The sequence below is a fragment of the Carex rostrata genome, chromosome 33 (assembly GCF_964058835.1).
Source record: "Carex rostrata chromosome 33, lpCarRost1.2, whole genome shotgun sequence".
Lineage (NCBI taxonomy): Eukaryota > Viridiplantae > Streptophyta > Magnoliopsida > Poales > Cyperaceae > Carex > Carex rostrata.
The window spans coordinates 3,098,561-3,112,663 of record NC_135950.1 but is presented as its reverse complement, the minus strand read 5'-3'; the positions used below and the strand labels follow the sequence as shown (position 1 = coordinate 3,112,663).

Sequence of the window (14,103 nt, the reverse complement as noted above, 5' to 3'; positions counted from 1 at the left end):
TGAACTATTCGTAATTTTTAATAAGATTTATATTTTTTTAATAAATAATAGTATTGAAAAACGAATATCCAATCCATATCCGAAAAAAAACCATATACAAATATGATTTTACTACTATATATATGATCCATATCCAATCCGTTTTCACCTCTAGCTCCATCATTCTTAATTACATAATTAAAACTTTATATAGTTTATAGATATCTCGAATCTCGATAACGAAAGCTCTTCACAGATAAGCATTCTCTATGTGCATTGTTTGCATGTGAATCTTAATTACTTTGATTGCGTGGTGAACCATGTCCATTCAGATTGATTTTCCAGTAGCCGCTCAAAAATGTCTGAGTCCTTTATTACCTCTCCAATTTCGTTCCTTCCAAAACAGAAAGTTTCATATTTTCATATATTTATCATGCAATTCTCGTAATTCGCAAAAATTAATTAGTTATAAATCGACCTCTTCTTCTTCTCTCTCTCGACCAATTCCCAAACGCCTCACGGGAAAATAACAACTCCGATTGAATTCTCTTTCGGAGTTGGAATTGAATTGAATTGAATTGAATTAGCGACAATGGTGTCGGCGTTTCGAATCGGCGCCGCCGTTTGTTGGGCGAAAACGACGGAGGCGGATCACATCTCGAGAGAAGGAAGCCATTATAGTTTGGCCAGTGGTATGCTTCCTTCTCTTGGTGCCAAGAGCACTCGCACCGTCAAACTTGGTCCACTTATTATCTCTCCTTACGATCGCAGATACAGGTTCAATATCTCTCTCTATCACCTCTTTCTTTTTATTAGAAAATTGTAGCTTAATTGTGGAAATGATTTGTTGGGTCTTCTTAGAATTTTCTCTTTGTTGGTCTTTTATTGCATGTATGCATGAATTGACTTTTGGTCGTCTAATCTTTTTCCATCATTAAAATTGATATAAAAAAATAGTTTTTTTTTTGTTCATGTGTGTGTGTTTTTGTGTGTGTGGGGTAGAGAAAAGAAAATAAATTCTCACACTATGAACTAGTCAAGGCACTTTTTTTTTTGTTGTCTATATTTTGTGTTTATAGGGTAAATATTTTAAAAGACCAGTTTTGGTTTCATGCAGAGCAAGAACCATATGCAATTCTTTGTTGATTCTATATAGTCTGTGCGCTGCATGAAGCCAAAGTTATTCTGTTAAAATCTTTATCCGTGTTTATAGTGAAAATAATATGGTGAGCTCTGTCTCTCTTTGTTATTTATTTATTTTTAATAAGTGAACTTAGTCTACTAGTTTATATTATTCAAACTACCAACTGTCCAAGTATGTATGTATGTATGTGTGTATATATATATATATATATATATATATATATAATAGAGAGGCACTAGCCTGTACCAACTGTTAACAAAACGACCTACAAATTGAACACCTGTAGAAACAAAAGGCTATTCCACATGTTCAAACTAAACAAGCACAGTTGAAAGCAAAAGCACTGATCATGCCACAAAACATTTGAAGTCAAACATAGACAGTAAATAACACTTAAATTTCAAATCAGACTGGCCTTCTCAAAAGAAAAGAGCTGGGCCCACAGTATATCCACCTCTTCTTCCAAATCCCTTTCTCAGTTTTTTTTTTTAAATTAAAATTTGTTTTTTAGCAATGTTTATGTCATGCATGTCATTCTCTTTCATTTGGAGTTTGTAAAGGGTTAGGAAAAGAAAAGATTCTGTGATCTCATGGAGACAAATTTTCAATTTTTCTTGTCTTTAATTCAACCTTTTCTAGTCTTAGACAAATCTATTGCTTACAACATTGTTAGGCTGCATGACATGATTAATGATTTTTTTATTGTCCATCTGTCTTTTGGACTTTGTAAAAAATATTTATATTGTTGGCTATTGCTTGATTTGATTTAATTTAAAATCATGCATTATTTGGGTGCTTCGAGTAATTTAAAATGAAACAGAGAGAGAACTACAATAGTAGGAACCTGAAATCACTTGGGCATTTATTACCTATATTGCTACCAACCATTTAAAAAAGTTAAATCACCAAAAAAAATACCTTTTCATTCCCTGAACATTGTAGGCATTCTAATTAAATGTCAGTGTATCATTATTAATTAATGCTAGAGTTAATCAAAATTCTTTTAATCCGTTTACAACAGAGTATGGAAGGTGTTCCTAATTGTGTTGGTGATGTACACTGCCTGGGTGTCCCCATTTGAGTTTGGGTTTCTCCACAAAGCAACTGGTGCACTGGCAATAATTGATAATGTCGTTAATTTCTTCTTTGCCATTGACATCGTACTCACATTTTTCGTGGCCTATCTCGACCGCACCTCCTATGTGCTTGTTGATAACCGCAATGATATTGCTTTCAAGTATCTCAAGAGTTGGTTTCTTCTAGATGTTATCTCCACCATTCCGGCTGAACTTGCTCGGAAGGTCCTCCCAAGTAAGCTTAGGAGTTACGGTTTCTTTTCTTTATTGAGGCTGTGGCGACTCCGAAGAGTTAGTGCTCTGTTTGCTAGGTAAGATTGAAGTAAATCCCTTTATTATTGTCCCTTTTCTAGAGTGTTAATTTTTTTTTTTTGATTAAAATGAGGTTAAAAGTTAAAACCTCACCAGTTTCCATTCAGAAACTAAAATGTCAAACAAACTGGTACCAGAAGTACCAGACCTTGTTGCCAAATCTTCCTCTATACCCCCCTGTACTTATAACTGGTACCACGTCCTTTATTGTGTGAAATTTAAGTATCTATTACTAATATTTGTTTTTCTATTACTACTATAGATTGGAGAAAAACAGAGATTATAGCTACTTCTGGGTCAGATGTGCGAAACTCATTTTTGTAAGGGATTATATAATAATTTTAAACCACACAATCACTGCTATTTGCTTATACATGCTAAAATTTTGTTTCTCTTGGTGATCGATGTAGGTAACGCTTTTTGCCGTGCATAGTGCTGGTTGCTTTTATTACCTCCTAGCAGATCGTTATAAGGATCCAACGAAGACTTGGATTGGCGCTACCATGCCCAATTTTCACCAAGAGAGCCTTGCGATTCGATATGTTACTTCCATGTACTGGTCAATCACAACCCTCACCACAGTCGGTTACGGGGATTTGCACGCAGAGAATAATGGAGAAAAAGTTTTCAACATATTCTACATGCTCTTCAATCTTGGCCTCACTGCTTATTTGATTGGTAACATGACCAATTTGGTCGTACACACCACTAATCGCACAAGGAAATATGTAAGTATTTTCAATCAGAGAGATTTTTGTAACTATAAGATGCCTGTTTAAGAATTAAGACTTGACATTTGGTTATCCTATATGTTAATAACAGAGAGATACAATCCAAGCAGCTATGAGTTTTGCAATAAGAAACAACCTGCCAGTTCGGCTTCAAGATCAGATGATATCCCACTTAAGCTTAAAGTTTCGTACCGACTCAGAAGGGCTCCAGCAGCAAGAGACACTTGATGCACTTCCGAAGGCTATTCGCTCGAGCATCTCTCACCATCTATTCTTTGAACTTGTTCAAAAGGCTTATTTGTTCCATGGTGTCTCTAACGACCTTCTTTTCCAACTGGTCCCATTCTCTCTTTACTCCTTATGCATTATTGTTCCCTTCAGTTTAGAAATATTGTTGTTCTAATCATAGTAGGAAATATCGGTATCGGTATCGGGATCGGTCACGGCTGATACCGATACGTATCGGACCAGTATCGGACCAGTATCGGACTAGAATCGGCCAATACGGCTCAGGCTCTTTAACACACTATCGCGAGTATCGGACGAATATCGGATCGGTCACGGCCGATACCGATACGTATCGGCCGATACGGATCGGTATCGGCCGATACGGATCGGTATCGGCCGATATTTCCTACTATGGTTCTAATATAACTGTCGGTGAGCTATATGCTCGCTAACATTAAAAAAAATTAGTTTAGTTATTGTCATTAAATTATATATGTTATCAATTTATTTGCTAATTACCGATATTCATTTCGTTACCTGTTATCTTAACAAGTAAGGGTAGGATATGTGCATACTAATATTTAATGAGTACGGGCAGGGTATGGCTAAGATTAATTTTAAGTGGGTATGAAAAGAGATGGACATATCAATCTAAAAATATTAATGTATTATATTATTTTATTTTAATTTTATGGTAATTGTGGCTTAGACTAGTACTTAATCTTAGGTTGCTGAGATGAAAGCTGAATATTTTGCTCCAAGAGAAGATGTAATTTTGCAAAATGAGGCTCCTACAGATTTCTACATCCTAGTGACTGGAAAAGTGGTAAATGATACAAATATTTAATAAAGTTCAGTGAATAATAATTTTGAATTATCATATTATTAGTTTATCAGATTCAGTGATTCTCTGATTTTTTTTTTTTTTTTTGTTCAGGATCTAATTGACCATAGAGATAGTGACCGGGTAAGCATCTATTATGAATTGCCATTTTAAAATTAAAATTTGAATATTTGACAAATGAAACTGAAGTCAATTTGGAACATTATTATAAAAAATGCAGATTGTATCAACATCGAAAAGTGGTGATTTGGTAGGAGAAGTTGGGGTTCTATGTTACAAGCCCCAATTGTTTACGGTTCGGACAAAAACATTGAGCCAGCTTCTGAGACTCAACCGAGCCAGCTTTCTTAATTTGATTCAATCAAATGTGGTTGAAGGCACCATAATCATCAATAATTTACTTCAGGTTTGTTCTCAGTAATAATTATAAAAAATATGAAGATTTTATTAATGTCTGTATAAAAGCGAAATTCCTCAAATCAACCACAACTGTATGCTCTGATAACAGAGGTGTTGACCACAATTTACTTGTGAAATCAAGTTTTTTTTTTAAAATATCTTACTTTTTTTAAATATCTTACTTTTTTAAATAATCATTTTTTATAGCACCTGAAAGATCAAATGGATATGGATCCAGCTATTGGCACTGTGTTGAAAGAGATAGAGAATATGGTAACCCGAGGACGGCTGGATTTGCCTCTCACTCTTACCTTTGCTGTGGTTAGAGGCGATTTGACTTTATTGCAACAGCTCTTGAGACGTGGTCTTGATCCCAATGAATGCGACAATGACTATCACAGCCCCTTGGTAAGAAACCCAAACCAAACTTAGTGTCTTGAATTATTATTTTAGTATGTTATGTTGGTCCTAATTATGCATTGTTTGATCATTTTTTTTTTATTCCAAACAATTCAATAGCATATAGCGGCTTCAATGGGGAATGACAAATGCGTACGTCTTCTTTTACAGTTTGGAGCTGATCCAAATTGCAGAGGTATGCTAAGAATTTTTTGTTGCCTTATTACAGCTCTGGTCTTAGGTCGTCCTGTACAACTGCGTCAGAAATTAAGCTCTGATTGTGCAAACTTTTCTTTAGGGGTGATTTATAGTATAGTTTAAGGATCTAGAACACCTCATGCTGGTAAAACTGGTAAAACTAGGCCACAGTCAGTGACATCATTCAATTGAATGAATAATTTGAATAAGATGAAAAGGAGCTGGGTTTTACATAATATATAGCTAAACTGCATTCATTATCTAAATTACTGATAAAACGTGTCAATACAGTGCGGGCTAAATAAATGAATTATAGCTTAATTCAAAATATTTCAATGTAATATTTATATCCCGGTTCATGATGAAATGTATTTCTTGAATTCAATTAACAGATGCTGACGGAAAGGTCCCATTAGGGGAGGCCATAATTGCATCGCATGATACAGTAGCCCAAGTTCTTTTCTACAATGGAGCAACTCTATCAGCTGAGGACAGCAGTCTCTATGCATGTATGGCCACGGAAGCAAATAATAAAGGCTGGCTTGAAAGCATAATAAAATATGGAGGTGATGTATCTGCAAAAAACAAAGATGGAGAGACTGCATTGCATAAAGCCGTTTGTGATGGCAACATAGAACTCGTTGAGTTCTTATTAGATAATGGATGCGATATGGATACACCCAATAATTACGGGTACACCCCACGACACCTGGCCGATCAACAAAGCCATGAGGAGATTAAATCTCTCTTTGAGGCGAGAAAAAAAGATAGCAACACAGAAAAAAGTACCAAAATTAATCCTCCGGGTTCAATTACTAGATACCGATCCGAGCCCGTTATGAGGCAAGTACAGATGGCCGAGGATACTCCTGGCACGATAAGTACTAAAAGATCAAACTTCAACAACTCTGTTTTTGGTGTGCTTTCCTTGGCAAAGCCTCTTGAAGGAGTTTCTGGTTTTGACAATCAGAGAATCGGTCGTGGTGTAGCACGGATTACAATAAGTTGTCATAATAAGAAGGGGAATGGTGCGAGCAAGTTGGTGCTTTTGCCAGAGTCAATCGACGAGCTTCTAAGAATTGGTGAGACAAAATTTGGATTTGCACCGAGTAGGGTTTTGACAACAGATGGGGCCGAGATCAATGATGTGGCTGTCATAAGGGATGGGGACCACATTGTGCTAGCTGGCAGTGATGATTGATGAAATGTAGCATGCATGGTTGATAATTTGAAAATTGTTTTGTTGAATTAATTTTTTGTCTTTTTTGGAACGGTTGTTTCGGGGATTTGTTCGGTTGAAGAGAGAGGGGGGGTGTCATGTTGAGGGAATAATGATGGTTGCCAGGGAAAATCAAGGCGTTTCCCTAGTAGACATCTTTTATTTTTTTCTTTTTCCTTGGCCATTCCTCATGATTGTACTATACTAAATGTAAAGATCAAGTTTAAAGGTAACAAGTACTAGTGTCAGAATATATCAAGAGCTGCTTTTGAGTGCTTTTGAATTTGAACAATACTGGTATGGTAGGTTAGCTTAACCAGTTGATATGAAATTCACTACTAGGTCATCTATGGCAAGCACAGCTAACAGAGAATTCATCATTTGGAATGATTAAACAAGCATTAAGTACTCAAGTTTGCAATCTAGCTAATTCCAAATTGAAATTTTGATAAATGTAATTGTTCTTGTCAAATCTCAAACAATATGCATACAAAGAATAATAAAGTACCAAAACTTCATGCCAGGTGGTACATAAATGCCCCAATAAAAGGAAGGAAAAAAAAGATAAACAAAGAACAATTAATAGAAGAAAACTGTTATATAGACCTCCATTTTCTTGAACAAAATTAGTGTAACCTGCACCATACAGTCTTCATGACGTAATTTTTTGGCCTGCAAGAAATATATAATTTCTATTAGAGCTGAAAGTACCAAGTGCATGAATGCTAATTTCAATTCAGAATAAGTTTACAGAAATGACAGAAGCAAATAATGACTCCAGCTGCAGCACTGTACCAGTCCAGACTAACTTATGAGTATGAAATCTTCTTTTGTAATGTTAATTTGGCAAACAAAAATCAACAAGTTAGATGGTAATCTAGTTTCCATTGAAATCAAGATAATGTTCTTTCATTTCAATATTGATTTCTTTGCAATGCCATATTTTACAGTAATAATGAAAACTGTAGAGATTTAGTTTTATGGAAAGCAGATATTCTAATTAATAAGACCTTCCACAATAAAATGAAAAAAAAAAAATCTATTCTTCCAAAAAAAGAAGGAAAATGACAAATTGATCAGAGAAGTTTAAACAAAGTAACAAAGAAGACAAACAAAACTCAATGAATGAAGAGTACTACTTACTGTTTAATTCTTCATAATTATCAAGGCCAGAACCAAATCGGTGCGGGCAACTGCATAGGTGAATCGTGCACACAACATGGCTTATAATACATCAGTTCATTGAAGTCAAATATTCCAAAATTATGATTTGGATGATATGTTTCAGCATCATGAAAGCAGCGCGACATTTGATTAGTAAAATAAATGCAATTTTCTGATATATCATGACGATCGGAACTAATTGATACTACGTAGGAACTATTGGTACCGAAAAACAAAGCTTCACCCCCTAAGTTGTTAACAAAGCTACACGAAGATTCATCCCCATTATCTCTATGTTTAATTTCACACAATACTACTCGCTCCGGTGTGTGATTTTCCAAACCTACCCTTTCTTCCTTGTCTATGAACAACATGACAAGTTCACCTTTGCATTCTAGGAGGTACCCTGTCCACCCGTAGATTCCCAAATCGGAGATGATAGTTGGTTTATTATAAGGGCTTCCCAGGTTCCAGTAACAGATACCATCCATTGTAAGGGCATAAATTTTCCCTTCATGTACAGCGATATCTTGATAACCTTCATCGTAATAATTAGCCATTGAACTCCATTTTTTATCTCCAAGCTTCATAGAGAATAAGAGCCCTTCCTGGGTCAGACAATAAGCTTGCAATTCGTTGAAGTTGTCGGGATTCTGGCACATAATTACTTTCTTGGGGTGATTTTTTCTTAGTCCTTCGCAAGGGAGAAGGACATGGGTTCCCGTAAGAGGCTTAATCAGGTGGAGTTGGAGTTGACGGTCGAGAGTCACGAGCCATCCCTTGTAGGACCCTATCCAGTGGTGTTCGCAAAGCGAGGGAATAGGGATCTGGACATCAAAATATGTGGCATTTCTGAGATCATAAAAAGTGAAGACACTGGAATTGGGGTTGATATCAGAGTTTCGAGCAGAGAAAAGCAACCACGGGATGGATTGGTTCTGATGCATTGTAGGAAAGGAAGGGAGGCAAGGGAGGATTATAGAGGCCCAGGAGGTGCACACGGCGGAGAGTCGGACGGAGGTGGCGACATCGAAGTTTTCTATGATAGAAATCAGTAGGTCGGATGAAAGATTAGCCCAAGAGGACAAAGTCTGGCAGCTCATCCTGTTAATTTAACAGACATTGATCAGCTCATTGTCAACAAATGCATATTATATTTGAATTGGGTTGAGAATTCAGATACCTCTCATATGCCTTACCTTGACAGGTTAGATTTGAATCTAAACAGGCTCCAATTCCTTGCCCAACTTGATTTGGAGCAAACCTAACAAAGAATGAGCACTCATAGGGTTGGGGGAATGGGAGCCATATATATATGGGTTTATATATAGTGAAAAGAATATATTTTTTTTTCATTTTTTCAATTTAGGTTATATGGGTTTACATAAAACAAAAAATAGGCAATGCCTGTGTTAAATCATATTCCCTATTTTTATATGTATGTTGGTTTTCTATTCCGAGACATTTAAAAAGGTCTACTAATTGAACTCTTAAATTATTACATTTTTTGCTAATTAAACAAAAAAATTCTCTATAATTATGTCAAATGTACTCCAATTTTATGCTTTATTTTTAATGTTAATTAGATTATTGTGCATTAATTCAACTAAAGAAGTAAAAATAATATACAATGAGTTTGGATGTACATTTAGTAAGGCTGGCAATGAGCTGGTTCGGTCCGAACTAGATCAAGCTCATGGCTCATTCGTTTTAGCAATGAGCGAGTTATGAGAGAGTCAACATTCAGATCCGAGTTGAAAAAGTGGCTCGTGACTCGCTTGTTTTGGCAACGAGCTAGCCGAGTAAGCTCGTGAAAGCTCGTGGGCTAAAAATCCAAATGTATTATAAAGTCGACTACCATAAATTAAGTTTGTAACTAAATTCATACCTACTAAAATACTAAATCTCCAAATTCATATAAACATAGTTCACAAAATAAATTCATACATACTAAATTCATACAAATTCATACCAATTCACAAATTCATACTTGAACTGAGCTGGCTCACCAGCTCGCGAGCTAGTGATGAGCTGGCTCGTTAACTAACGAACGAGTTGTTAGCGAGTGAGTCAGATGCGAGTCACGATTGATCCACGAGCTACGAACTTTTTTGCCACCCCTAACATTTAGAATAGCTAGAATAGTCAAATAGAGATCTGTTTTATTAGAACAACCAATTTCTACTTTTTGTAGGAATAGCCAATTTTAATAAAACAAAAGATTTAGATTCTTTATTCTAACTATTCTAATCCAACGAAATATAGAACGAGTTATTCCGAATAGCTTAATTTCAAAAATAACCTATTTAATTGCTTTGTTTAATGAAGCTTTCAAAACATTCAATATTTCTACAAAGATAAATTTAATTACCAAAGAAAATAGCAACACGAGCTTACAAAAAAATGATCATATTTATTATTAGTTTACTAACATATTTTGATGAAATGGAGATATATTGTTTCCACCAATTTTAATAAAATTAATTAGCACTCAAGAAAAAAAGATATTTACATAAAATTTCAATAACCAATTAAGAAATTCTCTCATTATGTTTTGAACTACATAGCAAATTAAATGGATTACTTCGCTCTAACATATAATTTTTTTTTCTTGTTCCCCTCTCAAGAATTAAGCATTTAGTGATTTACTTTGTTAATTATAAACTTTAACATATGTGGGCAATTTGGGCAATTCATAAATTTGATTGTACACGTTTTTTTTTTTTTTTTTTGCACACTAATTTAATTTGTTCTCAGCATGTTCAGAACTAAGGATCAAATTAATTACTTTAGAGCAGTGCATGCTCACATAGAATTTCTTATTTTTCGTTCCACCTATAAGAAACATTTATTTAGCACTTAAAAATGATTTTTTTTGGGTAATTCATATAATCATAGTTATAAATGTAAAGATCAAGTTTAAAAGTAACAAGTGTTCAGAATATATCAAGAATTTTTCGAGCTCGACATTTTTTTGTGGTTCATTTTCAGTTAATATGATGAGTAATTAATAACTGTCATCTCAATTTTCTGAATGAATATATCATGCCATTCATAATACAAGAGCTTATTTTGAGTGCTTTTTAATTTGAACAATACTGGTATGGTAGATTAAATTAATTAACTTGTTAACCAGTTGATATGAAATTCACCACTAGGTGATCTATGGCAAAGCGCAGCTAACAGAGAATTCATCATTTGGAATGATTAAACAAGCATTAGTACTCAAGTTTGTAATGTAATTCGAAATTTAAATTTTGATAAATGTAATTGTCCTTGTTAAATTTCAACCAATATGCATACGAAGAATAACAAATTAAGTACCAAAACTTCACGCCATGTGGTACATAAATGACCAAATAAAAGGAAGAATAAAAAAAAAAACAATTAATAGAAAAAACTGTTACATAGACCTCCATTTCCTCGAACAAAATCAGTGTAACCTGCACCATACAGTCTTCATGACATATATATTTGTTGGTCTGCAAGAAATATATAATTTCTATCAGAGCTGAAAGTACTAAGCACATGCTAAATTTCAAATGAGAATAAATTTCCAGAAATGACAGAAGCAAATAATGACTCAAGCAGCAGCACTGTACCAGCTTGTACCAGTCCAGACTAACTTATCAGAATAAAATCTTATTTTTTAATGTTAATTTGGCAAACAAAAACCAGCAAGTTAAAGGGTAATCTAGTTTCCATTGCAATAAGACCTTCCACATAAAAATGAAAAAAAAAATTTCAATTATGTCAAAAGAAAAAAAAGGAAAATGACAAATGGACCAGATATGTCAATGGTGGAGAGTTTAAACAAAGAAGTAAAAAAAGAAGAACAAACTAAAGTCAATGAAAGAAGAGTACTACTTACTGTTTAATTCTTCATAATTATCAAGGCCAGAACCAAATCGGTGCGGGCAAATGCATAGGTGAATCATGCGAACAACATGGCTTATAATAAGTCATTTCATCGAAATCAAACATTCCAAAATTATGATTTGGATGATATGTTTCAGCATCATGAATGCAGCGCGACATTTGATTAGTAAAATAAATGCAATTTTCACGTATATCTCATCACGATCGGAACTAATTGATACTACGTAGGAACTATTGGTACCGAAAAACAAAGCATCACCCCCTAAGCTGTTAACAAGGCTACACGAAGAACGATTCCCATCATCTTCATGTTCAATTTCACACAACATTACTCGCTCCGGTGCGTGATTTTCCAAACTAACCCTTTCTTCCTTGTCTATGAACAACATGATGAGTTCACCTTTGCAATCTAGGATGTACCGTGTCCACCCCTCGACGTCCAAACCGTCGATGGTCATTCGTTTATTATAAGGGCTTCCAAGGTTCCAGTAACACATACCATCCGTTGTAAGGGCATAAATTTTCCCTTCATGTACAGTGATATCTTGATAACCTGTTCCGTCGTAAGAATTAGCCATCCAACTCCATTTTTTATCTCCAAGCTTCATAGAGAATAAGAGCCCTTCGTGGGTCACACAATAAGCTTGCAATTCTTTGAAGTTGTCGGGATTCTTGCACATAATTACTTTCTTGGGGTGATTCTTTCTTAGTCCTTTGGAGGGGAGAAGGACATGCGTGCCTGTAAGAGGCTTGATTAGGTGGAGCTGGAGTTGTCGGTCAAGGGTTACGAGCCAGCCCTTGTAGGAGCCCATCCAGTGGTGTTCGCAGAGCGAGGGAATAGGAATCTGGACATCAAAATATTTGGCATTGCTGACATCATAAAAGGTGAAGACACTGCAACTAGGGTTGATGTTGGAGTTTCGAGCAGAGCAGAGCAGCCACGGGATGGGTTGGTTGTGATGCATCAGAGGGAAGGAAGGGAGGTAAGGGATGATTGTGGAGGCCCAGGAGGTGCACACGGTGGAGAGTCGGATGGAGGTGGTGACATCAAAGTTGTCTGTGATGGAAAGCAGTAGGTCTGGAAGAAGATTAGCCCAAGTGTCTGAAGTCTGGCAACTCATCCTGTTAACAAACATTGATCAGCTCATTGTTAACAAATGTAAATTATATATATATAGTGAATGGTTAAGCTCAAAACATTTTTTCCTAGCCGGTTTTTCGATTTTCAAAGTCTAAAAAATCGATTCAAACCGTTAGATGTTCAATCTATATTAAAATATGCTTGCAGACCAAATTTACATTTTATGAAACTTTTGTAAATCTATGTTTATTAAGATGGTTTGGAAATCAATGTTTTCCAATGGGGCAGAATTTTAATAAATTCAGCGATTTTCAAACCATCTTAATAAATAGTAAAAAAAATTCAAAAAATGTAAAATTTGGTCTCCAAGCATATTTTAATATAGATTAAACATTTAATGGTTTGGATTGACTGTTTGGACTTTGAAAATTAGAAAACCGAGTCGTTTGTTCCAGGGACTCGGAAAAGCTTAGCCATCCTATATATATATATATATATATATATAGAGAGAGAGAGAGATGAGCTACGGTGAGTTGCGAAGTAAAGCAACTATTTTACTTCATACTCATATTTTGCAATTTTAAAGTTCAAAACGTCGATCCGAACCGTTCATCTTGTTCTCCATATTGAAATGTGCTTGGAGACCAAATTTTACAGTTTTTTGGAAGTTTTTTACTATCCGAAACGTTCATCTTGTTCTCCATATTGAAATGTGCTTGGAGACCAAATTTTACATTTTTTTGGAAGTTTTTTACTATTTATTAAGCCACTTTGAAAATTACCGATCCGGTGGTCTAGAAATTTTTATTGTTTCTACTGTTCACTCGGATTTTCAGATTTTCAAAGTGGCTTAATAAATAGTAAAAAAATTTCAAAAAATGTAAAATTTAGTTTCCAAGCATATTTCAATATGAAGATCACATCTAACAGTTCGGAACGACGTTTTGAACTTTGAAAATGAAGATATTGTGTGAAGTAGAAACGCGTTTTACTTCTCAACTCACCGTAGCCCATCTCTCTCTCTCTCTCTCTATCTATCTATATATATATATATATATATATAGATAGATAGAGAGAGAGAGAGAGAGAGAGATAGGCTATGGTGAGTTGCGAAGTAAGGATCTTATTTTACTTCACGCTCATATATCTGTTTTCAAAGATTAAATAATTGATCCGAACTGCTCAACATGATAACCATATTAAAATGTACTTGGAGACCAAATTTTATATTTATTGAAGTTTTTTACTATTGTTTTTAGATAGGTAGAAAATCATTGTTTTTGGACGTATCCTGGACCATAAAAATAGCGATTTTGAAATATTCTAAAAAGTTAGTAAACAATTTTCAAAAAAATGTAAAATTTGGTCTCTTAGCACATTTAAATATGGAGATTATGTTGAGAGGTTCGGATCGTCTCTTTGAAATATAAAATATAGAAAATATGAGCAT

The 14,103-nt window shown here is 34.8% G+C and overlaps 2 protein-coding genes across 2 annotated transcripts; one reads left to right on the top strand and one right to left on the bottom strand.

Moving 5' to 3' along the window:
* Positions 1-366: 366 nt before the first annotated feature.
* On the top strand, positions 367-6,562 carry LOC144548480 (potassium channel AKT1-like). Its single transcript, XM_078297166.1, has 11 exons — positions 367-756; positions 2,145-2,510; positions 2,774-2,831; positions 2,922-3,239; positions 3,334-3,579; positions 4,198-4,296; positions 4,408-4,437; positions 4,535-4,720; positions 4,921-5,121; positions 5,233-5,308; positions 5,703-6,562. Exons 1-11 carry the CDS (start codon positions 572-574, stop codon positions 6,509-6,511), a joined length of 2,574 nt encoding a protein of 857 aa, XP_078153292.1. The 5' UTR covers positions 367-571; the 3' UTR covers positions 6,512-6,562.
* A 5,093-nt stretch (positions 6,563-11,655) lies between these two features.
* On the bottom strand, positions 11,656-12,693 carry LOC144548361 (putative F-box protein At4g17565). Its single transcript, XM_078297029.1, has one exon. The coding sequence runs from the start codon at positions 12,691-12,693 to the stop codon at positions 11,656-11,658; it is 1,038 nt and encodes a 345-aa protein (XP_078153155.1).
* Positions 12,694-14,103: the final 1,410 nt, after the last annotated feature.

Bases quoted from the DNA above. Each gene is read 5' to 3' on its own strand.
- LOC144548480 (XM_078297166.1), top strand. From the start codon at position 572: ATGGTGTCGGCGTTTCGAATCGGCGCCGCCGTTTGTTGGGCGAAAACG. The intron at 2,511-2,773 runs GTAAGATTGAAG...TTACTACTATAG, and splicing joins GTTAGTGCTCTGTTTGCTAG to ATTGGAGAAAAACAGAGATT. The intron at 5,309-5,702 runs GTATGCTAAGAA...TTCAATTAACAG, and splicing joins AGCTGATCCAAATTGCAGAG to ATGCTGACGGAAAGGTCCCA.
- LOC144548361 (XM_078297029.1), bottom strand. From the start codon at position 12,693: ATGAGTTGCCAGACTTCAGACACTTGGGCTAATCTTCTTCCAGACCTA.